Below are 27,397 nucleotides of genomic sequence, written 5' to 3'. Positions count from 1 at the left end.
TAAGTTTGTAAGCAAAAACTTTTTTTATTTTTACATGTTTTGATAAGACGACTGTTATGACTAATGTGTGATTTGTTAGGCCACAGTATTTAGACAATTGTGAATTCTATGAATGCCAAACCTACTGTAACGGCCTTGAAATGGTATTGGTTAGTTGCCAGTTTATAAGTTTAACTTTAAGTAACTGTTACCAATACTAAACTGGATACTGAGAAAGTAGAATATTGTAGACCACTATTATAAATATTAATGCACTTTAAATATATGGTCTGACTCTGCCAATGTCTATGATGATTCCCCATTGGGAAAATATGATTTATTTTGAGTTCACCAACGTTTTTAAACTTTATCTTGATTGATAAATTTTTTTAAAAGGGCAACTGAAAATTTCAGCAGCAAATTACACTGTTTCCTGAGATTGGTCCATAATTCTTGGAGAGCGTCTCAGGAACCATCAGATCATCGTCCAGTCAGACCAGGATTGTGTCGTCCACTGGAGGAGAAAGGAAGCTCTGGTTCTTCAGCAGCAGTTTCCTTATACGGTCAGTGCAGCACCACAATGAAGTGAAGTGGTTTATTACAGTCAAGAGATAAGGAAGGAGATGGAAAGAGAGCGTAGGGCTACTGGGAGGAGGCTCGTGCTACATAAGAGATGTGTGTGCACATATAAACTCATCTGGACACACGATAATTATTTATATACATGATTCTTTATTAGTTCTGAACTCAAGAGTCAGCACTTCACTTTAAAAGTGACTTGCAAAAAACTGATAAGGATCTTCAGGTCTTCATCACTGCATTGGCTGCATTACTACAACAAAAAGGAAAGACCAGAATTATCAATTTTATATTTTGTCTACATTAAAAAAAAAATCAAATTAGGTTCAGATCCCATAAAATATTTTGTCTTTTAGTTAAATTTGATCAGATATAGACATTAACAATATCTCATGAAAAATGTCAACAGAAACTGAACTGAAAATAATGCAAACCTTCTTATTCCATTGAGTTATTGTTGATTGAATGTTGTAATGAATTTTTCAGCTGAAAGATAAAAGTGCACAGTTAACAACACTAGAAGATCCAATTATTTCCGATAAGGGTATAAGAGATATTTCTTACACTTTTAATAAAAGCAACTAAATCCAGCCTGTCTGGTTTGCAGTTGGCCTCCCACTGGGTTTGACAAGGGAACCGGTGTGGATCTCGACATGCTGCTCCCTGATTCCCATGACAGGTGCAGTGATGGTGGACACATCTCTGTGGACTGGACGTCACGGGCAGCAGGCAGCATTGAATAGCCACACTCCTGGTCGAGGTGGGTTCTGAATGGTGTGTATTAGAGGGTGTAATTCGCAGTTGGGTGCACAGCTGTGACTGTTCATCCATGAGCCGATTCAGCTTCTATAAGCATAACAGTACAGGGATAAAAACAAATGCTGTTCCGTTGTCCATTCAATACATTTCACTGCTGAAGGATGTTGGTTGGTAACAAAGTGAAAGAGTTTTGCTCTCTATGGAAATATTTGGAACATTTTTGTCAATTTATGTGGCATTTTTGCCCCAAGTCCTAGTTTATTTCCCATAAACCATATATTTAGCGTATATGAGTAGATGAAATACCATTTTGATGCTACCATCATAGTGATGCACCAGATCGGACAGCTGCTCTTCAAGCGTCCCAGCTTCCTGTTTGACAGCTGCTCGTAGCCTCAAAACATCTTCCACTTCCTCCCTAAAACACAAAATCAGTTTTAAACACTGCAAAGTACATCCTATTGAGGAACACTATAAAATCAGTGAGATATCCATAATGTCCACCTGTGGGAGTCTGACAGAGATCCGAGCACGGATGCTTGTTCCTCTTCTAGCCTCGTTTCAATTTCCGTCAGAACGGTTCGGAACTTCCTCAAACATTTCACCATGTCTTCAAGCTCATCCAGAGAGTACTAGAAAGTGAAAGAGAAGGATATTGTTGCTGGAAGAGATGCATTCCATAACCAGGAAAAATGTGGTCTTTAAAGGAAGCGTAACAGCTGGTTTATTGCTGAACGCGGGTTAGAACATGTTCAGCACATCTTAACCAGTGTTAAGTGATCACGGTGGTCTACCATGTTGACATTAGTACCATAAGCTGGTAGTCCAACTGGTCAACCAGGGTTATTAAAGTTAAAATCAAGAAAAAAATCAAGAAATAATTGCTAATTAATAATTCATTAAATTAATAATTACTAAAATTACTAAAACTTTAAAATCTTTAACTTAAAATGAAAAAGGAAAATATATTTTATGAAATGAGTGTAAGCGAGGATGTACGTAAAATGGGTTTTCGTGTGTGTGTACTTAAATGCTGTGAAGATTCTGAAGTGGTCAATGTTCGCTACTGTTTTCCATTACACATGCAAATGAACTATACAAATTCAAATGAACCTCATTAAACAAAAGCAGAGCACAAAGCTTTTAATCTCAGATGTTTGAGGGGTAGAAGAGTTTTTTCCCAAAATAGAAATGTTTAATCTTAATTTGTTCTTAAAATCAGAGGAAACTCAGAGTGGTAAAGAACCATGGAACTCTATACTTCACATGAGGAGCTCCTCCAACATCAATCAGGATGAGCTTGGTGGAACCACATTTAAAGACAATGGGCCTCATTCATGAAACAGCACAACAAATTTATGTGTGACAACATATTGCAGAAATATATTTGTAAACTGCCTATGTATTGCGAACGAAATGATTAGAATTCTTTTTGTGCTTCATTTAGCTTACCTGTTCGTTTACCTCAAAGCTTTTATTTTGAAAAAGACACTTTAGTAACAGCGCACTTTATTTTTGAATTATTTTTTTTGCACTCTTTCAGATCGCTCTATTTATTTATTAAATAGGAGGGAGTGATATTGACAAAATTGTTAAAAATAAAACGATTTGCTCAGTTCAGTGGTGTTGTAATCATTGTGTCAAAAACAGAAGTGTAACAGTAAAGAAATATCGGTTCTGCATATCGGTTATCGGGCACATAAACATGCACATAATTGGAATTATAAAATCGGTTATTAAAAAAATTCAGTCAATCTCTAAAGAACAAAGAATGATTTTCACGAGTGAGGCCATTGATGCATAATGACACACCAAGAACAAGATTCTGGCCGATAACGAAAAGACAATAATGATTTACAGTACGTTATAGCGGATAATCATTAAAATGCATATTATTCATAACATTTTCTCTAGATAAATTAAACAGTTATAAATGCTACAATTTAATTTAGGCATCACACCTTTTAATGTACAGTATGAAAACTGTATATTCTTGTTGCTAAAGATTCCACTTAGCAGTGTTATTATAAGTGTTTTTAAATATAAATTCAAGCCAGTGTTCAATGATAAAAATAGGGAAAATGAGCTTGAACAATTCAATATTTAATACTTACCAATATTGATACGATAATTTAAAAAATATATATATCAACCAATAATCAATATGTTACCTATATATTGAGAATTCCTAATATACAGCATAATGGGAATTTTCCTCGAACCTGTCAGTCATAGTGTAGGATAATGATTATTTGTAGAGCAACTTCTACTTACAGGCAGACTGGAGGACAGCTCAGGTTGAGGTTTTGCCCAGCTGTTGTCATAGTTGATTTGAGACCCGCAATGGAAACATCGCTGTGTCCCTGCCCACAATGCTCCCTGCAATTTGTGATCCTCCTCCTCATACGACAGTCCCGTGTCCAGAGATATCGACCGCGTGCGCAAACCTCCAAGATCGCCAGAATATTCCACAGAGTTCCACAAGTGAGGAGTGGATGTGTCCACAGATGTGAACGGCGTGTGTGTTGTGGGTGTCTGCTCCGTTCCCGAGTCATTATCCGTGACCACGTCGGACCGGGACCTCCTGGAGAAAGATTCTCTCCTGAGTTTAAGCGCAGTGGGGGAATTGTGTCCAGAAGCATCATCAGAGGTCACAGTTTTACTCTGGGTAGAGGCCGGATATTCCTGCATCAGGATATCCGGATCTCGCTCGCCTACTTCGAGAGGATTTGTAAAGCTGTCCACCTCATTTTCCATAACATCTGTCCTCAGATCAGTAGGACACAAGCGGGAGTTTGTCTCAGCAGATTTCAGTTCCTCAAACAGGGACATGCCTTCCCTATAAACGTGTCGGCCTGGACTTTCTGATCCTTGCAGTATGCTACGAATTTCAGGCTGATAACCAACAGGATCCATTTGAACAAAGTATGCTAGAGTGTAAACATCATTATTGCTAACTTTACTAATATCTGATGACAAAGAGTATTGTTTTTCAGTCATAATTTTCTTTAATTCTCCCGACTCGGAGTCAAATATATTTCCAGAGTCTGCAGTTTTTCCAGAGTGTGTCGTAGGCGAGTGTTTTTGGTTCGACTGCATTTCAGAGTTCTGTTCATATGTGGAGGGATCCTCCGCCTCTCGCTGTTCCGATCTCTTCTGTTGACCTTCTGTGCTATCTTGTGATATTGCATTTAGCATCTGCAAAAAAGCAGAAAGAGCACAGGAAATCAAACAAATATTCATAAACACACCCAAGCATGAGGTAAAAAATCCTTAAAGGGCCAATTTGTGATTCCTGCTTTAGTAGCAACACCAAATGTAACAGCAAAAATAATGACTACAACAGCTACAGATATTGTTTCCAAACATGTTTCATAAACGCTCTGTTGTCAGATAGTCTAAAACTCAGCATGGTTTCAGACAATATTGGTAGGCTGCTCATGATACAGTAAATTGTGACCTTTTTGAAATATGGATGTCATCCCTTATAAAAAAAGTAAAGTACCAAGGAGTGATTATCATATTCAATTTACCAGGGAATTTACCAAGGTACCTCAAAGAATATAATAGTAATAGTAGTATATATATATATATATATATATTGCATTTATAGATCAATGTGACCAATAAAAATTACTTCCACACATTAGTTACATCTACCTTTACTGGGCAAAGCTGCTGCAAATAATGTATTCACCACTAGCAATACGAAATTTAATTACACTGCCATTTAAAAGTTTTAAAAGAAGTCTCTTATACGCTTACCAAGGCTGATTTAAAAAAAAAAAAAAAAATACAGTAACTACAGTAATTTCACAAGTTCATATGTTCATGTAATCTTTGAACAGAGTAGTAAATAAACATATTGGCTTGCTTTCCTTGGTGGAGGGCAACATAATGGCAGATAAAAACTACTCGATGGCACCACCATTGATACAGATGCTTGAACCCTCAGCAGTATGTAAAGAAAGAGCGAGCTGAAACATGTCTCACCTTCATGAGCTCTGGTCCAGGGTTGTTCTGCTGGGACAGCGCAGGTATGAAGGGCTCCTCTAGGAAGCCACTGCTGTCAGACTGACAACTGTTTGTTCTCAACACGTAAGACCCGATTCGTTCACCTACAGGGAACCAAGAGCCATTAGCATGTGCCACATATCACAAGCGTTCAGACGGACACTAAAGCCTCTTGATCAGACTAAACAAACAAGGCCATTTTTCCACAGAACTGAGGTGAACATTACATCAACTGTACAGCATATAGCCTACTTCACACATGAAAATGACTGAGCAATCTCATGAGTCATTTGCCTAATATCAGAAATGGAAATAGTTCCATGTAAATTATTTGAACCCACAGTGGCTATAAAAACTTTCGCTTTTCAAGAAGTAAAAGGAACATCTCAAATGAACGTTTATGTTTGTGTATGCAAGTAGTACAGGTGTTAGTCTGTACAAAACTCACCACTACAATTCCAGGGTGGTGGCTATGTGGTTGCTAAGGTGTTCTAAGTGGTTGTGAGCATGTTACTATGCGGTTTTAGGGCTTTAAAAAAATAAAATAAAAATAACATTCACCTCCAGGATCCACTGGGCCATTGCAGCTCCCAGGAATGCTTCCTTCATCAAAACTCTGGATCTGGAAAACAGTCATCAACATTAGAAAAGGAACAATGTGGAAGTACATACAGAGGATATCACTGCAGACTTCATACCTCTTCCAGGTCGAAAGATTCAATAGGTCGTTCTAGAATTCCCTCAGTTGAAGGGACAAAGTTGAGTTTCTGAAGATCTGATGTTCCACTTGCTGTCGGGCTGTTTAGAACCGGCTCAGCTGCCTCCGAATTAAAACTCTGCTCCTCTTTTAGAGGGAAGAGATTATTGTCCGACATCCTTGTGCGTTTTGAAGGGTTCCTTTTATCTGCTTTTGGTGTGCCAGTGGATTCTGGGCCGGATGGGGCTGAGGAGGTCACGGAAGGGATGGTGTCCTGGTTCTGTGACGTTTGGGCTTGGCTGAGGCTCTTTTTGGAGGCTCTACGCAGAATCATGGCCATGCGTTTTCTCCTCTCCCGGGCCTCTGCAGACATCTGGGAAGCTGTAGATGTGTCCGTATCCTGAGCACCAACCAGAGAGGAGAACGTCGTCGTGACCTGTTGAAGAACCTCGAGCTGTCTGAACCTATCTGAACGCCGAGAGGAAGAGAGATGGAGAGCTTCAAGATTCTTGACTTGCATAAAACTCTGCTTATCAGACTTTCAACATATTGCAGCTACACAGGAAATGACTGTCACTTTTAGTTTTGCCGTTTCACAAATTATATTTAAACCACTTTCAACCTCCTAAATACCTATGAACTTTTAAAAATAAAGGTTTCAAAGGGGGGTTTTGCAGTTAGGCCAAAGAAGAACCATTTTGGTTTCCCAAAGAACCTTTCAGTGATCAGTTCATAAAATAACCATTTGTTTTCTTTGTAGAACATTTCCTAATACTAAAAACCCTTTTACAGTAAAAAAGAACAATTTGTGCATTGAAACGTTTCCATGGACGTTAAAGGTTCTTCTTCAACCTTTATTTTTGGGAGTGTGGATATGAAGAACAGATATTTAAAAGGTTAATTAAGCCCCAAAATATATGTAAGACTTTATTTCTTCTATGGAACACAAAAAGAGACATTTTAATTGACATTTTTGCCAATATTTGGCTAAATTTTACAATTAATTAGAACTGGAGATTTCAATCTTCAAAAAGTATGAAAAAGCACCATAAAAGCATAATTTAAAAAGTGGTCCAGCTTATATGCACTATATTCCAAGTCTTTTAATGTTTGTTTCTCAAACAAAACTAATGTATGACGTCAGAAGACTTTGAATATATAGCGAAAACAAGTCATATACTGTAGCTACTTTTGTGATGCTTCTTTTTTTTTTTCTTATGGAGCTCAATCTTCATTTACTTTCATTATACACAATAAATGGCCTGGATATTATTCAGAAATTCCATGGAAGAAAGTAAGTCATATGGGCTGGGAACAATATGAGGTTGAGTAAATAACTCATTATTCTATTTTTGTGTGAACTTGAGGAAACTTGCTTACTGCTGACATCCGCATTTTCAACATCCATTCGGTTCTGCTGAGCTTCCAGAAAGAGTTGATAGCTAATGCCACGAGCGCTGGACTCGTAATTGAGGAATCGGGTCGGGATTCTCCCAGTGATGTCAGGCTCCTCAGTGCCAAACCCCAAATCTAGCAACAATTCTTCAGGGTCATCCTTTAGTACGTTCAACACGTCCATTACACTACAAAAAAAAAAACATTAGTATGAAAATTATTAACCAACGTCTTAAAGTGAATGATGTGGGGAGGAAGGTTGAGGAGTTCTGACCTGACATCAGATGGTATCGAGACAGTCGATGCAAAACTGTTCCACCTGGACAGACCAGGAGAATCTAGAGATGACCTGTGAGTGGATGACATCAGCAAACATCAGGTAAAGAAACCAAACACTGCTGACCAGCCCTTCCTACACATCCAAATCCTTCTTCATGCTTTCCTCAGTCTCACCCATTTCCGGTTGGAATCGTTCTTCTCCTGCCTCATTGCCCCATCAGTGACATTCCACCTCATGCAAACCAGCCCAGCAGCCCATGTGGTGGCATGTCAACAAATCAGCATTTGCATGGGAAATATGACTAAGGTTTCTGGCAGGTGCCTGAACAAGCCTACATCACGCACATATACACACTTAAAAAAGTACTTTCTTTGATATATAGAATATATAAACACATGTACATAGTACAAATTCATAAAACAAATGTACCCCTTCAGGCAATTTCCCACACATTGGTGTAACACCGATGTATATATCTATATACAGCAAATGAACAGTGGATAGATGACAGTGCTGTTACAAAATAAGAAGAGTTCTAAATTCTTTATTAATTTGAATATTTATTTATTTTAATTGATAAGACAAAACGTATCAATAACTAGGAATACACATTATATCAGTACCATATTGGATATTTAAAATTATGCATTTATTCTATTTTTATGTTTAGATTTATTACCTTTGCTGTTATTTAACACTCACTTAAAGTGAATAAAACATGAATAATTGAATAATACTGTTAAATGTAATCTTTAGCAAATCCCAAAATGAATATCCATTTTTCATACTGTAAAATTGTGTGAAAACAATTGTATTTAGCTTTGATTTATTTAAACAAAATAGTGTACCATTTTTACCTCGCCCATAACATGAAAATAATTATAAGCTTATCATATCGGCTAGATCCAAGTTGTCAAAAGTCAAAGTTATTCAAGTTACAAATGGAAAGTGCTCAATAAAACAGTGAATATTAAATGTGTTCTTACCTCAAAACATCTTGTACATTCCTGAGAGAGCGTTTGCCATATAAAGATGCTGCATCAAACACAGGAGAAAAAGAGCTCATTTAAAGAAGGAAAACATCTGCGTTTTCAATTAAACCCGATCAGACTGCTGTTCAGTAACTATATTAGGTCAATATTCTTCATTGTTGTTTTGATGTTCCTGTCTTCTCATAAACAACTGGACAGAAGACTTCAGCATGTTGTCAAGGGCACACCGATGTCTTCTTAAAAGAAGACCCGGATCCAAACTGCCCAACTTATTTTCCTAAACCAGCATCTTTGTTTATTCTCTGCTGATTCCGAAGAGAAACAGTCCATTCCGTCCTGTACCTTTCATTGAAACTGTGTTACGAAACCAAAGCACCTCATTCACTAGAAGGGGAGTGTCTGACAGCACAAATGACTGAACATAATTCATAGAATTCGTAAGAGGCAACCAACTTTTCCTAGAGAAAAAAAAGAGAGACAAACAACAACAGACAAGAGTCAAGACACTCCCTGAAAAGGAAGACAGAACCCAGGACAGAAAACATCACTCTAAGAAGAAAGACAGAACACTGAAGAGAGACAGCACACCGAGCGGAAAGAAAACAATTATAGGTGGTCGACGTGAATATGAACATTCAGAAATGTTAACAGATATGAGGAATGTCTGGCAAGCAAACAAATGCTTTTGGGATTGCAGTTTATTGCATGCTAATGTGTCTTATATTTTCAGTCACTGTATCCTACTGTATTTGACTATTTATAGGATTCTGCATTTATTCTTAAATTGCTGCATGAGAAAGTCAAGCAAGAATGTAAATGTCTGAATAGATTTTGTCCTATTTGGGCTAAAGATATATTTCCATGTGAGTGGACAAAGATTCTAAACTTCTCTGTGGAAAAGTATTTCTCAGTACTGGGGAAAAATACCTCTAGAATCTTATCTGCGATTTACAGTATGTCAGAACATGTCAGAGCTTAACTTCAGACTTCATCAAAGAGATTTCTGTAACAGTCTCTGGTGTCTAAAGTGAAAGGTCAGCTCAAGGTTAACCTCTTGCTAACACCTCATTGTGTGTGCCTAGAGGACACGAGGAACATGCATGGGAAGGCTTAGCGTACAGTAGGATATGTACTTGCATTAACATCAATGTTTGTATAGCGCTTATAAAATAAAGGCACTAATGCATGGCTTTTTTTTTAAGTAGAATTCATCTACTTAAAGCTGCAGTCCGTAGTTTTTCCTCTTTGTCGCCATCTCTGTTCGAAATCTGCAATTGCAGTTATTCGTGGAATTATCAACTTTACAGTGCGGATGAATCCAATGTTTTGAGGAGAATGTGCGGCTGTCAGTCACCGCGCTGGTGTGGATACTGTCATTCGGAATCACAGATTCTACTTTTTGTAAGTATGACCAACATAAGAATTTTCACCGGAAAATGTCATTTGAACAAGTAACATCCACTTTTGTTCTGACCAACTAAGGGGGAAAATCATTGCAGTAAATCGCGCTGATTAAATCTAACGATCGCTTATCATATCATGTCAAACCGTGCAAATGAGCATTTTGTTCTCAAATTGTTAATGTTAACAACATCAGCATTGCGTGACTACATTTAATGCCCTTCCGATATTTATCCTTGTTTTCGCTTGGGCCGTTGCAGTCTCTTTTTTTCTGTAGCCACTCCGAAGTCGGAAGACGTTTGCATTTTACATCGGGTGAATCTCCAGTTGTCATTGGTGATTGTCGTTTGAACCTTTCTGGATCCGCCATCAAATTGATAAGTTTAATAATATCAAGTGCTGTGAGAAAAGGCTATAAATCTCCACCTCCAACATCCTCACACGCAATATAGCCGACTAGCCGAGACTCTTCTTCATGTGTACAGATGTGACGTAATGACGCAAAGACATGCTCGAATTTCCCAAGGAAATCCACCAGTACCACTGGAATTAAAAACATTATTACAAGCTTACTGTTTAGAATAGATTCAAGGCAAGCAGATTGTTTTGAACACTGGCTGGTTATGTACTTGCTCAAAAAATTATTTGGGATAATCTTTAACCCAAAAAAGTTACAGACTGCAGCTTTAATCTAAATGTCTTGACTAAACTTAATGTCAAGTTGCTGTGATGTAATATGAAACAATTATAATAATTAATATGTAGATTACTTAACAGTTAAGTTGTTTCAACTTAAAAGGAGTTCTATGCAAACTGATCCATTTATTTGTTTTTAAATTGTTTAATATTAATATGAATATAAATACCCGTCACATGAACACTCATGAGACATTAAAAACACATTAGTCCTGATTGTCAAATGACATCATGTTGCTAAATGTAACAAAATTAACAAACTGCATCAATGAAAATAGCAAACAGTCAAACAATGCAACCTTGACTATTCATGCCCCAGTGCATGCTGGGAAAAGAGAGACTAGGACTGAATTACGAAATACAGTTTTCATATAGGCTTATTTAAACTTAAACTGGATACATCTAACTCACCTGGTGTATTTATTGTCTATTGAAAATAAAAAATATAGGAAAGCTGCACTAAGATGAATTACTTGAATTTGTGAAAGTATAGTATCAGAATAGCAAGTTGACAGGTTATCTTTCCTGTATTACTATCTTGATCTAAGAATCTTATTTGCAGTGTATCTATAACCATAACCAACTTTGAAAATCAAGGGAACTTGATAAGAATATTTTTTAGGCCCCTAAAAGCTAACTCTAAAATCTGATGGGATTCGTTGATCGTTGATTCCCAGTCTCCCAGACCTATATGGAGGTTGATCCACGAACATGTCGTACTTCCGTAAATCATGTTAAAGTAAAGATCACGTCTTTCTCATCTCCTTATCTTTTCTGTGTAACTGGAAACAATGCAGTAGCAGGTGAAGTTTCCTGAAGCAGAAGACAGCAGGCACTGGATTGTCTCACTCTTTGCCAGTGTTTGTGTTTGAAAGTATGGAAAGGTTTGCCATGTTTAAAATCCAGGGTTAGCACAGGCCTTCTGAATAGTTCAATGTATTCCAAGACACAGACGCACAAACCTATATGGCACTGTGTGCTCCACATTTTTATAAAGAGTAACTCAAACATTGATGTCAAACAGTGTCACTCATTCATATCGCGCATATGTCTCGTGTCAGTCGAGTATTTAGTTTAACTGATCCGAGCAATACAAAACAGGGAATGCTTACCTTCCACTCCCAGTGCCAGATCGTCTTCTCCGCTCTCATTTCTCCTTATAGCCTTCACTGAAAGCAAAGCAATGTGTTTTACGATAAAGTATTTACAGAAATACTTTAATTACACGTTTCGGCCTCACGACCTTCATCAGGCATTTTTTGACACTCATTTGCAAGTATTGATAGTGTGCGGGAGTTCCTTGTTTTTTTAATAATATTAATAATGCAATAAAAATAAATAAACAATATAATAATTGTATTATAGATTATACTCTTGTTATTATTTTTAAATATATTATAATAAGTATATTCATATAATAATGTAAAATAACTACATAACACAATGGCAATCTCAGAAAATCAAATACTGTGTGTGTGTTTAATGATTAATCGTGATTAATCGCATCCAAAATAAAAGTTTGAGTTTAGATAATAAATGTGTGTGTACTGTGTAGAATTATTTTGTATATATAAATACACACACGTTCATGTATATATTCAATAATTTTTTTTATTTATATATAAAATATGTATAATTTATATATAATATAAATTATATATAAATCTATATATATATACATGCAAATATTTCTTAAATATATACAAGCATGTGTATGTATTTAAATATATAAAATAATTATACACAGTACACACACATTTATTATGTAAACACAAACTTTTATTTTGGATGCGATTAATCGCGATTTATCATTTAACAGCCCTAATATATATGTATATATAATATACAATATGTATAATATGTAATATACAATCATATACAATATGTAATCTTACCTGCCGTCTCCAGGACAACCTCTGGTCTCGTACCGTCCCTTAAACAAGGAAGTCGAGCTATATTAGTAACCACATCACTAGAAGGAAACGCTTTAAAAATATATAATGTGGGAAGAAATTAAAATGACAATAACAGACAGCACAATGGCACAGCTGAAACCCTTTGAGAGAGGATTTATCCCAAAAATAAAGCCACAATGAAGGAGAAATAAACACTTGTGAGATTGGGCTCTTACTCTGAGATTGTCGTGAGCCAGCGCTCTACGCTGTCTTCATCACACTTCCCTGTTCAAGACAAAGAGGAGAAACATTCACCTTGCTCCAGAAACAGGAAAAAAAAGTATCTCTGAGTTCTGGGTGATCCACTGAATTACAGAGCTCCAGGGTTACATGGGCGTTCACTGCACTGCTTTGCATTTTCTGTGAAGATGCTTGAATGATCCATGGAAATGCGATTTCAACAACAAGTTGCCATTTGCTGCTAACTGCATGAACCTCCATTTAGTAGCACAACATCTAACAAGCAAACATCTCGGGTACGTACTTGTGTCAGAACTGATAATCGGAACAATCTCGCATTGATCCTTCCTCCATCTAACCCGTGAGGTCTGTAGAATAGCTCTTCTGGCTGCAGATTTACTGGTGGACATCGCTGTGGTCATGAGGTCCACTCCATTCAAAAAACAACTACGGTAGTGAGCAGACACCTCATTATGAGCTCATCTTCTCTGGGCAAACACTAAAAGAAACAAATACATTTAACTCCAAGATGAGAGTCAGGGAAAAAAGGTGTTTGGTTTTATATCTATATTCATATTATTCATTCATGCTACATTATTTAAATTACCTTATATATACACAGTATATATATATGGTGCAACTGGTCTAAAAGGCTAAACACAACACAAACAAAAAGTACTTTCCAAAAAACACCTGTTCGTTTCTGTGCACTGCAAAACATTCCTAATCCACGAGGCCATTGCGCAATCAAAACATATCAAACTTGTAATTTGATCTAACAAGGTTGCAGGTTTACGTATAGCTAATGAGAATCCCTGAAACCATCACATATATTTGAAGACAGAAGACTTGTGACTATATGATTCAGTTTTGTTTGAGGTGAATAAATTATCAGTTTTTTCAGTATCTGTTAAGCAAAAGGATATTTATCATTTGAAGCTCCCTTGTTGTTGGGCCTATAATGTGCCGGAACTAACATTGCAAAATGTGCACTAAAACACTAAGGCTTGGTTTCACAGACAGGGCTTAAATTAATCCAGGATTAGGCCTTAGTTCAATTAGGACAAGTAGCTTTTATAAACATGCATTATAATAAATATTACTGGTGTGCATCTTGATTCTTGAGACAAAACAATGGCACTGATATATTTTAAGATATGTCAGTGTAAGTTATTTCAGTTAAAACAGCTCAAACATGCATTTTAGTCTAGGCTTAAGCCTTGTCTGTGATACCGGGGGTAAAATCAAAATAATACAAGAGTCTTATTTAATATTTACTAAATGGTAACATTATGTATAATAAAAACGTAATTGTTTAACCCAAACTTTGTGTAAAGATGGTTTAAAAAAAAAAAAAAAAAAAGCTTGATAGACAGATTATATAGACATTAATATTAATAATTTATGTTATATACAAAATAAAATACTAGCCCGATGCCCAATGCTGTTCCTGAAGATCGTATTTAGCTGGTTCAGGTGTTTGATTATGGTTGGAGATGACATTTAATGGAAGGTTGATCTCGAGGAACAGGACTGGGCACCCAATAGGCTATAATCATAAATATGCTGTCAAAAGTCAAACAGAAAGCTACGCAAGCAAAACGTTGAATAAATTCTTCCCACACAAAACATAACAACCTTGCTTTTTATATAACGCATGCTATAGCCTAATGAAAACAGCGCACTCCATGTTGTTCTTAACAAAAATGTAATCCTACTCTAATAAATAAACACAAACACGATTTCGTGAAACCACGAAAAGTGAAAATTAGTTCATATGTTGGAACTACTATCGATTTTTAAACAATCATATGATCAGCAAAGACTATTAAGTTAGCAAAATATAAAGATGCGATCCACCGCAGAATGACACACACACCGCACACACACTCACCTGCGCTTTAACGGAGGAGATCCAAACTGAGCAGCTGCAACAGCTCGCCTGCTTTAATGTTTCTTATCACTATATCAACCCGAGCTAAAAACAGAAACATGGTTCTAATTTGGTCCACACCAAGAGGAAAAAGCAGAACGCGTATGCAAATAAAGTGCAAGGAAAACCAACCAGAAGCACAAAGCCAATGTGTGAACGCGGGGTCGTCGAGCTCTGCTTTAATAATCCAGATGAATATTCACACATGTAAAACTGACAGAGGAATTGAGCTTGGCATGCAGAAACATGATATTTGTTGCCTAACCTGTTCGTTTAAAGGAAGTTTATGCAATTCCACAGTAGCTGACACCTCACCTGTAAATGTGTGAGGAGGAGTTTGCATACAAAACAATCCATATAGGCTATAAGAGTGATTATTTATAAATATATATTTTAAAGGTTAGGCTAGAATTTAAAGTGCAAATTTCTAAATTGTACGTTCTGTTTATTGTTTTTTAGCCAATGTTGTGTGCATGTAAACATTTAGACACATAGTCATACTTAAAATGCGCGAATTTCACTATAGCCTATGATATTTATTATTCTTGTTATTATATTTTGTATTTATGTGTATTTTATTAGCGTTGTGTATTATTGAGCGTTGCCCGGCCTTCAGACTTTCCATTTTATTAAATGTTGGCTATACCAACTTGACTTGACTGCAGTTCTGTTTGTGAATCACTAGATGTCACTAAAGTTCAGAAATAGGAAAACGATCCCTCCATTCTCAATAATGAATGCCACCGCTCATAATTAAGCTATAAAAATGTGCGGCAGTTTTTTCCCCAGGATAAAAGGTGGAAACTAGATCATTTCACTGTGTGAATTAATATTCTGTGCACACTATGGACCAGTAAACTATTCACAAACAACTAGGTAGGTGACTGGCACAGATTGGGCTGCATTATGAATGTGACAGAACACTGTTTATTTGAATGTTTTGTCAAAGAAACCAATCACTTTTAGACGTTATAATATAAATGATAACGTCTGAAAGTTTCACATAAACAAGTATTGTTTACTGTTTCACCTATTTAATGTTACCAGAACATATTTAGTTAAAAATATTAAATATGAACATGTCCCAATAACGTTGGTTAAAGTGTCACAAGACTTTGTGTGTGTGTGTTCAGTTCAGTTCAGTGTGTGTGTGTGTGTGTTCAGTTCAGTTCAGTGTGTGTGTGTGTGTGTGTGTACATTTATATTTTATATCTGATGCTACATTCCTTAGTTTTAGCATGTGCCTTAGGTGTCTAAATAGTTTCTGGGTTCACTGTATCTGATCTGTTAAACAAGTTCTTAATATTTCTCATAAAAGTCGTATACTCTTATTTTTATTTGTCTTACTTTACGTTTAAGAATTTCAATCTTGTTTCCACAAGTCCTTGAGTGACTTTCCATGCAGACGTTGCACTTTCTGAGTGGGATTTGACACATCCTGACAGGGGCAGGCGCTGAGCACATCTGGAGCAGACGGGTGTGAAGTGTCCCGCTCCAGGGCACAAGAGCAGTTCCCCTCTTTCCCTTCATAGTGGGATGCTTCCCATGACATCACTTAGAGCCTGTGTCTTAAACTTTCATGAATCTCAGAGCGGAATAAAATGCGGCGGTTCAGTGCTGGGAAATGTTTAAAATGGCTGCATTGGCGCTTTAATGCCCACGCAGTGACGCAGAACACAGAAGACATGTTCACCTAGAATATATCTTCTAGAGATTTGTGCCTTATGTGAAGGAAACAAAAGCCTAGAATAATCAAGTAGTAGTCGATGGGTTTTCTGCGTAATGGTACACGTTCGCAACGCAACATGAATATTTGAGCAGCCTGCAACTGCTAATTTAATCATTCAACATCTGTTACAATTACTGTGGCTTCCACATCAAGAAATGAATGTGGAGTGTTATTGTTAGAAGAAAGCTTTAGAACAAAGAATATTTTATATACCGGTATACATTTCAAAGAGACTGTACATGCCACGACAATGTTTAGCATGAAGGCAATCCTAAGGAAAGTCTTAGACATCCTTTAAAAAAAACAAATCTAATTTCTAATGATTTAAAACAAATTCAAGTGAGCTTTAGAAATAACCAAACACATATTTAGTGCTTATTGCTCACTAGAACAGTCATAACATGAACAATCCTTTGTAAATGTCATAAACTTAATGCAAATTAAATTAATATCAATGTTAAATGCATTTGAAAATGAAAATGGTTTTGATAAATAAATAAATTAATCCATCTAAATAGATGTAATATAAATTAAATTAATAAAATTGTGTCTGAATGTGTCGATAAGAAATTGAGAAATTAATAATCAATAGTTTTTAATTGTGGGATATCATAATCAGCGAAGGATACATTTATACTGATTTTAAAAAGGTGTCTAAAGATGGGATGTCATGTAAAACTGTGCCTTTGGCTTTGTACACTAGGCAGCTTTCGGATAGGGATTTTTCTGACTTAATTGAAAAGCACCTAGAGTATGCATTCAGAGGGAATATTGAATATTGTTGGATGGAAATGTCATATTCTTAACAATAACTTACAGCTTTTTATGTGTGAACTCCATCCGTCACGTGTTGATCTCTGTAGATTGGTGGTGGCTGAATGTGACAGTGTGTGCTTGTGCTGGTCTTGGACGGAGTTTGTTACAGGCGGTCTGTGGGTGGGTTACGCAGACCCTCGAGAGGCTGTCGGTTGGTCACAGGGTCCAGACCATGACTAATCCAAACCCCACCAGGCTGACCAGATGGGGCCTTCAGATTGCCTAAAAACAAGAGCAGGACAACATTTCAGAGGAGGCAACAACAGACGCAGAACGATGACAATAGCGTTGTAATATTGGTCGTGTCGTTTTATCACCGTTTATGAAAAACGCAAACGAAAGATATACATATCATAACATTAGAGAGAGAGGGGTGTGTGTGATATCAAAAATACCAGATATCTTCATAATAAACATCAGCACTGGATCCCGTCAGAGAGCGAGTGTGTTTGAATGAGAGAGAGAGTCCGTGTTGCCAGATTCGGTTTTCCAGAACATTCACAGGAGCCTCAGAGGGTCGGAGAGTGGAGATTAAATTAGGGCCTAAGTGGGGACAGCTGCCTGCTGAAACCAAGGACGTTTAGGTCCGTTCCTTAGGGTGAACCGTCCAGTACGCGGTCCAAAACGGCTCCAGCATGAGGATTCTTGCACTGGTACCAACTGGGGTTAAATTGGGTACATCAAAATAAAAACGACTAGAGCCAGATGGGGTTTGGCACTAGAGGAACAATATACGGGCTGCGCTAAATGGGACAAATCAGTATAAAATTGTGTGTGCTTGAGTGGAATCACACTTCTAAGTGTGTGTGTGTCTTTTGCAGATACCAACGCGCGTTTTAATGAGCGCGCAGTCTGTTTCTGATTTGCGGAGTAAAAAAAGAATAGCATTTAAAATCTCTGTTCTAAAAGAAAACAGCGTTTTTAGCCGTTTCTGTCATCTTTCTCTTGCTGCCACGGATCATTAACATCTCTAATACACTGCTGGAGTCTTATTAGACTCAAAAAGTAATGTACATGAAAGCATGTACGAATTTAGGAAGCTTTCTCTCTGGGTAAGAGTGAAGACGAAACCACATTTGTTATAGTGCTTCTCGTTGCATCAGGGCAGATGATCAGACGAGCCTGAAGAGGACACTGATGGCAAATGATGAAATGACATGCAAAAAAGCAGCTGGGGGCCATGCTAATGCATAACATTTCCATAACATTCCAGCAACGTTCAGGTAACAATAACTAAAATGCAGACAGTCCAGTAAACATCTAGGACGTGTCCAGCATTTTTGTATAAAGACACTTATCACCAAGCTAATATTTTGGTGCTTATTTCTAAGTAAAAATTGACATTTAAAAAAACATACTCTTTCCAGATTCTATTTTTATTTTCTACATCAACCGGATCACAAAAATAGATATTTTATTTCCTTTAAATGTGGAACAAAAACACATTCTGGTCTCATGAGAAGCCAAATATGGCCCTAACATCGCAAGATTCAGAGTTGCTTCGCAAGAAGATGCCAGGCGGTTTTAGGAAGAAGCCCAGGAGATGTGCCAGGAGAACCTAATCTGGACTGGGCAACAACAGCAAGGGACTGCAGGAGACTGCAAAAGACAACGGCGGTCCAATGTGTGCCTCCACAGGGCCAAAAGAGAGGGTACGACCCATTTAACCCATGCCAAAGATTTCACCCGTGCCAAATCACTTCATACCACATCTACCTTCTCACCAGATCCCATTTAAGCAATCGTGTTCAGACTGAGTCAGAGATGTGGACGGGGTGACGCTCGGAGAGGGTTCACCCTGATGGACATACTTGGCACGATTCCGACATAAATCACAGTCACATCAACATTTCTGGCACGATGCATCCTCACCACTGACACACACACACACACTTCCCCCATTCCCTCCCACTAGTCCCTGGACTATAGCATTGGCTAGGTACAAGAGTGAAATTAAAATCACTTAACAGTGTGGATCAGCGGCACTGAGCAGATCATTTCTTCATGCGGATCACAGGGGGAAATCAAGTCTTTGTTTTCAAGCATGGCACTAGTTCATATTTTACATCAAAGGCATATTTTGTTTTGGCTTGTATGCAGTTGCATGTAACCGCAATTCTAATGAGAAAAGAGAACTTTAGAACTGTTGATGCCCCAGTGAAGTTCTTCAGTGAAGAATCTTGATATACATTTATTCGAATAAATATAAATTACACAAATTAACAATGTTTTATTAGATTAGACCTGTGAATCTACAGAGGTTTGGAGAATGGATGGCTATTGAACCATTTATTTGATGATAAAGAAATTCTGTCTAACGTTAGAGATATACATCTTTTTAAGTGTAATTTTCAAACGAAACATAAAACTGCAAATTGCTTATGGAGGAATATGTTTTGGGTTATAACGTTAGTGCTTTGGCTCCACTGTTCTGCGCTGATGAATCTGACTGGCTGAAGTCGCATAGGTAGGCTACTTATTTTGAATAAGTTCACGACTGCTTGAAAAAAATGTAAGCTAAGTTGGCTATGCATGAATGTGTGTAGCTGTCATTATCATGTGACCTACCAGCTTCAGTTAGCCTACGTCGCTTCACTGCCATTCATAAATCCTCTCCCGTGGCCTCATGGGATAGTAAAGTGTCCATCGTATGCACATTGCACACTTCAGAATCTCCTCAGAAATATCCGGGTACTTTTTGCCTACTTGGACATAGGTCTTATGTTACTTCTTTTGTCACACATTGTTTTTCGCCTACTAGGGAAGTGTGTGATTTCAGATGCAGCCACAGTTTGAGGCGTGTACACGTGGCTTCAGGTGATTTCTCCTGCAAAATACGATGTCCGCACACCTTCCACCGGCCGGAACCTTTTCTTTATTTACGGACATGACGGAAACACACAGGCGATGCACTTCCCGCAAAATCCGTCCCGACCGTTTAAAAATATAATGAATAGCCTACCATAGTGAGTCAAGGTAAGCCAAAAACACGGTTTGGAATATGGAGTTTTATGTTGCCTATTTTATATTTTATATATTAAACATTTGAAATAGGCTATATATCATATGTTTATAAGATATGCCCTATTTGTTTAGTGTAGGCAGTTTTATAACATGTAGCCTATCTAGTTCTTTATATAGAAATTGATAGAAATATTTATGCATAATTCACAAAAATAGGCAATTTTAAGCAACAGTTCCTTCTGCATGCAGCTGTCCTTCTCCTCTGAAAAATTTATGTTATTATTCATTTTTAAAAACTGAATTATGAATTATGCATATGCCATACTGTCAAATCATTAACACTGGCTGTCGTCTTACACACGGGTATCTTTGTGTCAATCTTTGTGTGTCAACTCTGTTTGATTATTTTTAAAATATTTTAACATATTTAATTACTTTCTAATAAAAATCAAATAAACAGAGGGATTATTTTAGATTAGAATCTAAAATACTTTCCATATCCAATCCTTGTACTCGAAATTAGCTTCGAGTATGCCCATCAACAGACGTTTAGAACTCTCAAAAGACCATCTTTAGCAGAGCTACTGATCTTAATACTGTGTGTGTGTGTGTGTGTGTGTGTGTGTGTGTGTGTGTGTGTGTGTGTGTGTGTGTGTGTGTGTGTGTGTGTGTGTGTGTGTGTGTGTGTGTTCGTGTGCATGCCACTTGACGTGTGAACATCCATGCCTTCATTTGCTGCCTGTTCCTGGCATCACACTGTCCTTAAAAGCTGATAATGTGTTAATGAAATCACTGGCAGACAGCTCTTGTCAGCCGAATGTTCCAGTCCTCGACTGTGAGTCTGCAGGGTATAAAGCAGGTCTGTCAGGGGAGTGTGTGTCTGGCCCAGCCATTCCTTTGTGTGGTTGTTGTTTGGTCTTTGCTCTTTTATAATGTTACAGGTCCTTTCGCCCCAGTCCTTCTCAGAGTGTGCATGCTAAATGTTTTATGCGGGATGGGCCTGTCCCCTTTTCTTTCTGCGGCACAATGATTTATTGCCCAAAAAGACCAGAGAACTAATTAACAGAGTAATTAATTAATATGAATTTGCATATTTGCATTTGCAATTAGTGCAGTCAAGTGATTAGTCTGAAATGGGGAAGTTTGACTCATCAGATGTTGGTGTGTGTGTTGAACTGGAAAGCTGGAAAACAGCTGAGGCATTTTTGGAGGGGGACAGAAGGGACTGTGTGTGTGTGTGTGTGTGTGTGTGTGTGTGTGTGTGTGTGTGTGTGTGTGTGTGTGTGTGTGTGTGTGTGTGTGCGTGTGAGTGTGTGTGCGCGCGTTTCTAAACAACAACATCCAAGGGTACCCGCCAATCATGCGTGACTGAGCCATCGCTGTCAGCAAGCTGCATCTGTATGCTGTGTTCATTATGTTTTTGTTGTGCTGATAAGTGCAGATCAACCTGGCCATCCCAACGAAAGACACAGCAGCCTCTATTTCACTAAGATCCCTCATGACTAACACTCTGGGGTTGTGTCTGATAGGTGGCTTGCTGTTAACAGGACCAGTGAAATCTGTCAAATTCTGGTTGAAGTGTTTAAAGAGCCAATTAATCTTACACAGGAGCAGAAATGTGTTGTGTGTCATTTATGAGGTGCTATGCTTTTTGTGTTGTCCATCTGAGAGGGATAAATGCTCATGGGGGCTTTTTTTAAAGAGCTTCTGATTTGAATTATAAATGTGTGTGTGCATGTGAATGAGTGAGGGAGAGCGCGAGTAGGCCAGGCACGGGTTCAATAGCAGCAGGAGCTTTCACTGATAATGGAATGCATGAGTGTCAGGACTTAATGTGGGAGGAGCCAACGCTCTGGACAATAAATGCTACAAGAAACAGCCAGATGCCAGAGATGGCCAGGCCCAAAGTCTGTGTGTGAATGTGTATCGCTGAATCTGGCAATAAACTCGTCAAGAACATGTTTAGGTCACATGATGAACCAAAACATAAAAATAAGAAATTATATTTTAAAGGATGTAAATTATTATTCATCCATTATTATGGAAATGGAAATTATTATACATTATTTTCATAACAATTAAGCATATTTTTCCTTCAGTTATCATATAATGCAAAAAATCATTCTCATTACCGAAAATAACTATAGAAAATTATAATATTAATTTATTTAACTGTGTATTTATCTGAATGGTGTACATATATTTATAATTTTATAATTTATTATTTCAAATAAATGCTGTTCTTTTGAACTTTATATTCATCCAAGAATTCTGAAAAAAATTAGCCGTTTCCACAAAAATATTAAGCAGTACAACTGTTCTCAACATTCAAATCAGCATATTATACTGATTTCTGAAGGATCATGTGACACTGAAGACTGGAGTAATGATGCTGAAAATACAGCTTTGCGTCACAGGAATAAATGCCATTTTAAAATATATAAAAAATCTCAAATATAAATTTTAAATTGTAATAATATTTCACTGTATTTGATCATTGAATGCATAAGAGACATATATTATGTAACATATGTATGAATATTTGTTGTATGGCACTTAATTTATACTAATTTAAATAAAAATATGACATGTACTGCAATACAAATTATGGTATAAATAACCATATTACAATAATGAGAATGACCAAAAAGAAAAAAAAACATCCGGATACACTGCATAATTTGAGGGGGAAGCATCACAATGTCACAATCCGAATAATAATGTCAAAATAATGCTCCCTAAAATAAGCAACATTTTCTTTATGCTCAGTATAACTTCATGGAGTGAAACGTGACCTGGACCTGTTTTCGTTAGATTCATTCGCATGCTGAGTGGTGTGAATGTGGATGTCTGTGTTTGTGTGTGAGGGAGGTGGGGAGGGATGGTGTGAGTGTGTGTGCGTGTGAGATAGAGAGAGTGTAAACAAAAAAAAAAACAAGATTTACGTTCACATGTAGAAGAAATAAGAACGAAAAAAGCTGTTTAAAATCTCAGAATCCCTGTTGACTGGCTATATTTATTCACTGTCAGACAGTGATCTCAGCTTAATTTGATTTACTTGGTCAAAGCATGATGTTTTCACTTTATTCAAGTGAACGTCAGTGCAGAAAATGGCCTGTGCGAGGATGATAGACAGTGGGATCAGTAATTTAGCAAACGCCCTTGAAGAGACTGACCAAGCAAACAAGAGCCATCAATCATCCAGTTCTTGCTGTCATTCACCACCATTCCTTTTCCATGTTTACAGAATAAACCTGATATAAATCACAAACCATTTTTGTCTCTATTTAGATTTAGACCAGTCATAGGCGTGTTTGCATGAAAATCTATAACAGCAAAGACTAAGAAATGCCATTCCCTGACCGTATCCCAGCATGGCATCAGATTGTAATGGTGGATGCTGGTGGTCGGTCCTTGTTTGAGGCTGCTTTGTGGTTTTGCAGTGGTACGCAGCTCGAGGCACACGCCAGATGATCAGGGGAGGAATACAGGTCCCCCGGGAGCCGGTCACGTGACCAACCCGTGCCACGTGACGTCAGCGGCAGATGGCATGGGTACCAGCTCTGGCAGTTGGCATCAGTGTCATTTCTCTTAGCGCGAGACAAGGAGAGCAGTGGGGAGGTGAGAAAAACGCACGAGCTGTTCACCTGCTAAAACACCACGCGGAAAAAAAAGTTCAAAATAGGAAATATGAAAACTGACATCTAACACCATCATATTCCAGGTAAGCACGACAGTTCGAGGGTAAGGATTGACATCCGTGCTGTACGACTATGTCTTCCATTTTAACCAGATTTGAACGGCTTATATCGAATATATGACATCTCATGCAATATCACACATGAATGCATTGTTTGTTGCAGTGTTTATGTATCACTCATGGAATTCTGTCAAACGTGATAATAATAATAATTTGTTAGGTTAGTGCACCATTGTATTTATTGAGTAATGTTTAGGCTGTTGTTTTTTAATGGCTGCTGATTGATTCAGAAGATCTATTATCTTCTCATCATCCCCAGTAAGAGCACAATGCTGACTCTTCCGTTTGAGGATCCTGTCATAATGGACACCCAATTCGGGGCAAACTTCCCACGGGACTGCGTGGGTGAAATGAAGGTCAATAAACAAGAGCCGTTTAAAAAGGAGGAGACGCTCTCCCACGCTATGGAGGACGAGGATTCGGAGAAAGACGAGGACGAAAGGGAGGACGGACAGGACGTGAACGGTCTGCCTCGGAGGAGAGGGCCTCGGAAAAAGAAAATGACCAAAGCTAGGGTGGACCGGGTCAAGATGAGGCGCGCAGAGGCCAACACCAGGGAGAGGAACCGAATGCACGGCCTGAACAACGCCCTGGACAGCCTCCGCAAGGTGGTGCCCTGCTACTCCAAAACCCAGAAACTGTCGAAAATCGAAACCCTGCGGCTGGCCAAGAACTACATCTGGGCGCTTTCCGAGATCCTGAGCACTGGGAAGAGGCCTGACCTCTTGACCTTCGTTCAGACCCTGTGTAAAGGGCTCTCGCAACCCACCACCAACTTAGTGGCGGGATGTCTGCAGCTGAACGCCAGGAACTTCATCCCGGATCAGATCAGCAGCGAGCCGTCTTTCTCTGGTAGGTCACAGTACGAGTCTGTGTACGGGACCTACCACAGTCCGGGTGTGGTGGCACCCTCTGGACCCTCCGTAGATCCCGTCAAACCCTTCAGGCCGTTCAATTACTGCAATTCCTATGAGACTTTCTACGAAAGCGTCTCGCCGGAATGCGGAAGCCCTCAATTCGACGGTCCTGTAAGCCCCCCTATTAACTTTAACGGGATCTTTTCCCTCAAGCAAGAAGAGCCGTTCGAGTATGGCAAGAGCTGCCACTACGGCACGCGCTATTGCGCGGTCCCGCCGCGCTCCTCCATCAGCCAGAGCGCGAGAGGCGCGTCAGATCTTCATTTCCCCTATGACGTTCATCTCCGTGGCCAGTTTTACCCCGTGCAAGACGAATTAAACACTTTTCATAATTAATGACAGAAAGTCAAATGTAAGTGAAAAAGACCGAAAATGAAGGACTTTCAATCGGACATGTATTATTTATAAAGTCCATCTCTGATTTGGGACAATCGGATGTTTTATTATTTATCATTTTTAATTAAATGAAAGATGTGCTTACAGTGTTGCTAAATGAATTGTTGTTTTTTAACTGTTCGACGAAATGTGTGGTCTGATGGGAAAACAATCCACTAACAATAATGTGTTTTACGCTGATGATATTTAAGTTTCACGTTTGTGTGCATTTTAATTGAATGGCCTGTATGAGTATTACTCTAAAAATCTGTCACTAAGGTCTCTTGCCCCGAAAGGCATAATTTTTATTATAGGCTACGTTCATTCAAATATTTGCGATGAACATTCAGTAAAATATGAGAGCAATAATTGCTAAGGGTGCTATGCAATATATAATTCTCGATCTGGCCCTTTATTTATACACATACTTTTGTCTATTCACACAAAGTTAAAAATATTATAGTGTTAATAGACTAAATATCTCATCATTTTGTAATACATAAATGTGTTTATTCGTTTATGGAAAGTAACATAAAAAACAAACCACATAAATTTTATTTATTTCCTTTGAATAAAACTTTCGTTATTACTTGCGAAAATTTCGTGATGTTTTACACAGGGCACATGTTTATATGTCGGTAAATAAATTTAATCATTTGAAACCATTGCCTATTATTATTCTTTATACGCTAAGATCACCAGTAAGGGGCAATTATTGAATCAATTGAAGATGATGATATAGGCTATTTAAAAATATATATGGATGTAATTCTGAAAAATGAAATAATTATGCTATGTTATTAATTTGTTTGTTTCATTGATTTCAATTTGTGTAATTTAACTTTATAAATGTGGACAATTGATTTTGAGCATCTTAATTTCCAAATATTTCAAATAAATCGCATTTGTCTACGCATAATTTTCAGAAGGATGTTAAAGGAAACTAACAATACACGATGATGTAATTATGCAACAGATTGTTTGGGCAATTCTGTATTTATAATGCAGAGTCGTCGATAAATTGGTGATGTTGCGTAGCCTACAATCTCGGAGCAATCACTGTAAGCAAATTTGAAGCATGTAAAATCTCTAATTGAAATGTCTCTGTGCTTTCTAGTGAACTCATGTCACAGGAAAACCTGCCTTAATATATTTGTCATTCATGCAATGTCATGGACGTCAGTGGTGGATTCGTGCATTTGGACTTTTCTCACCAAACGGGATTTTTATTTTTATTATTTTGTGTGAAAGTGACTGAATGAACTGAAACATGGTCTTTGTACACTGTCAAGCTGTTTTGTACAGTAAAATAAAGTTTAATTAAATACAGTTTTATGTTGAAAACACTGTTGAGTGAATAGACCACCACAGTGGCTAGCTAAAATAAAATGCAAATAATAAAAAAATAAATGCATATCCTATCATTTTTAAAAATCGAATAGATATCTAAACCTCGGTGTGTCGCAAGAAAATAAAGGCTACAATCTATGTCGCATTTCGTTTTAGCAATAAACCATAATGAACAAAAATAAACAACGCTTTAAACATTTCCAAAGATACTATTATGTTATTTAAGTAGCTACAAATTTAAAGTACAAAAATATATAGGCCTAGGAGGTCATAAAATGTCTGTGAAAAGCAGAGGACAAAGGAATTTAATTTATGATTAGGCCTATAGCCTACCTGCCAAAATCACGCAATCCTTCTCGTGCATTAGTTTATGCCTTTGCGACGCTTTAGTCAATGTTAATTGTAAAATGAGATGTTCTTGAGGTGTTATTCAGGAGAGTAAAGGTTGTCTGGGTTGGATCTCTCAGCAGAGAGCTGGACGAGGGCCAAACAACGACAGACTGCGGATCAGGATCCCGAAATCAGCGATTCCCCCGCGAATGTGCATTGTCATAATTTCACCCCACTGTCAAATGCGTAGTGAGTCCGATTCCCGACAACAATGCGTGATAATAATGCAATGTGAA

At 37.8% G+C, this 27,397-nt stretch overlaps 2 protein-coding genes and 1 long non-coding RNA gene across 9 annotated transcripts; 2 read left to right on the top strand and 1 right to left on the bottom strand.

Moving 5' to 3' along the window:
• Positions 1-408: 408 nt before the first annotated feature.
• LOC306992482 lies at positions 409-7,399 on the top strand. Its single transcript, XR_013796298.1, has 3 exons — positions 409-542; positions 1,166-1,318; positions 6,398-7,399. It is a non-coding gene; the product is annotated as an uncharacterized lncRNA (long non-coding RNA).
• itprid1 (ITPR interacting domain containing 1) lies at positions 549-20,254 on the bottom strand. 4 transcript variants are annotated; one of them, XM_079601409.1, is made up of 19 exons: positions 15,126-15,218; positions 14,993-15,037; positions 14,822-14,905; positions 13,232-13,426; positions 12,924-12,972; positions 12,688-12,725; positions 11,905-11,961; positions 8,690-8,738; positions 7,698-7,772; positions 7,409-7,611; positions 6,030-6,496; positions 5,893-5,953; positions 5,311-5,435; positions 3,592-4,515; positions 1,822-1,949; positions 1,624-1,735; positions 1,123-1,404; positions 993-1,044; positions 549-811 (listed from the first exon to the last, which is right to left on the bottom strand). In XM_079601409.1, the coding sequence occupies exons 4-18, from the start codon at positions 13,347-13,349 to the stop codon at positions 997-999; spliced, it is 2,736 nt and encodes a 911-aa protein (XP_079457535.1). In that variant the 5' UTR covers positions 13,350-13,426; positions 14,822-14,905; positions 14,993-15,037; positions 15,126-15,218; the 3' UTR covers positions 549-811; positions 993-996. The 4 variants fall into 4 exon arrangements, with proteins under 4 accessions (XP_079457535.1, XP_079457533.1, XP_079457534.1 ...); XM_079601407.1 differs by lacking the exons at positions 14,822-14,905; positions 14,993-15,037; positions 15,126-15,218 and adding exons at positions 17,407-17,627; positions 19,974-20,254 and having other exon boundaries at positions 13,232-13,374; XM_079601408.1 differs by having other exon boundaries at positions 14,822-15,218.
• Positions 20,036-27,115, top strand: neurod6a (neuronal differentiation 6a). Of its 4 annotated transcripts, none has more exons than XM_079601419.1 (3): positions 20,036-20,381; positions 23,813-23,990; positions 24,389-26,801. In XM_079601419.1, exon 3 carries the CDS (start codon positions 24,399-24,401, stop codon positions 25,380-25,382), a length of 984 nt encoding a protein of 327 aa, XP_079457545.1. In that variant the 5' UTR covers positions 20,036-20,381; positions 23,813-23,990; positions 24,389-24,398; the 3' UTR covers positions 25,383-26,801. The 4 variants fall into 4 exon arrangements, with proteins under 4 accessions (XP_079457545.1, XP_079457548.1, XP_079457546.1 ...); XM_079601422.1 differs by having other exon boundaries at positions 20,119-20,222; positions 23,813-24,093; positions 24,389-27,115; XM_079601420.1 differs by having other exon boundaries at positions 20,165-20,381; positions 23,813-24,093; positions 24,389-27,115.
• The last annotated feature ends 282 nt before the right edge of the window (positions 27,116-27,397 follow it).

The sequence above is a fragment of the Phoxinus phoxinus genome (assembly GCF_949152265.1).
Source record: "Phoxinus phoxinus genome assembly, chromosome: 24".
Classification (NCBI taxonomy): domain Eukaryota; kingdom Metazoa; phylum Chordata; class Actinopteri; order Cypriniformes; family Leuciscidae; genus Phoxinus; species Phoxinus phoxinus.
The sequence above is the reverse complement of the archived record's forward strand: the minus strand, read 5'-3'. Positions and strand labels throughout refer to the sequence as shown.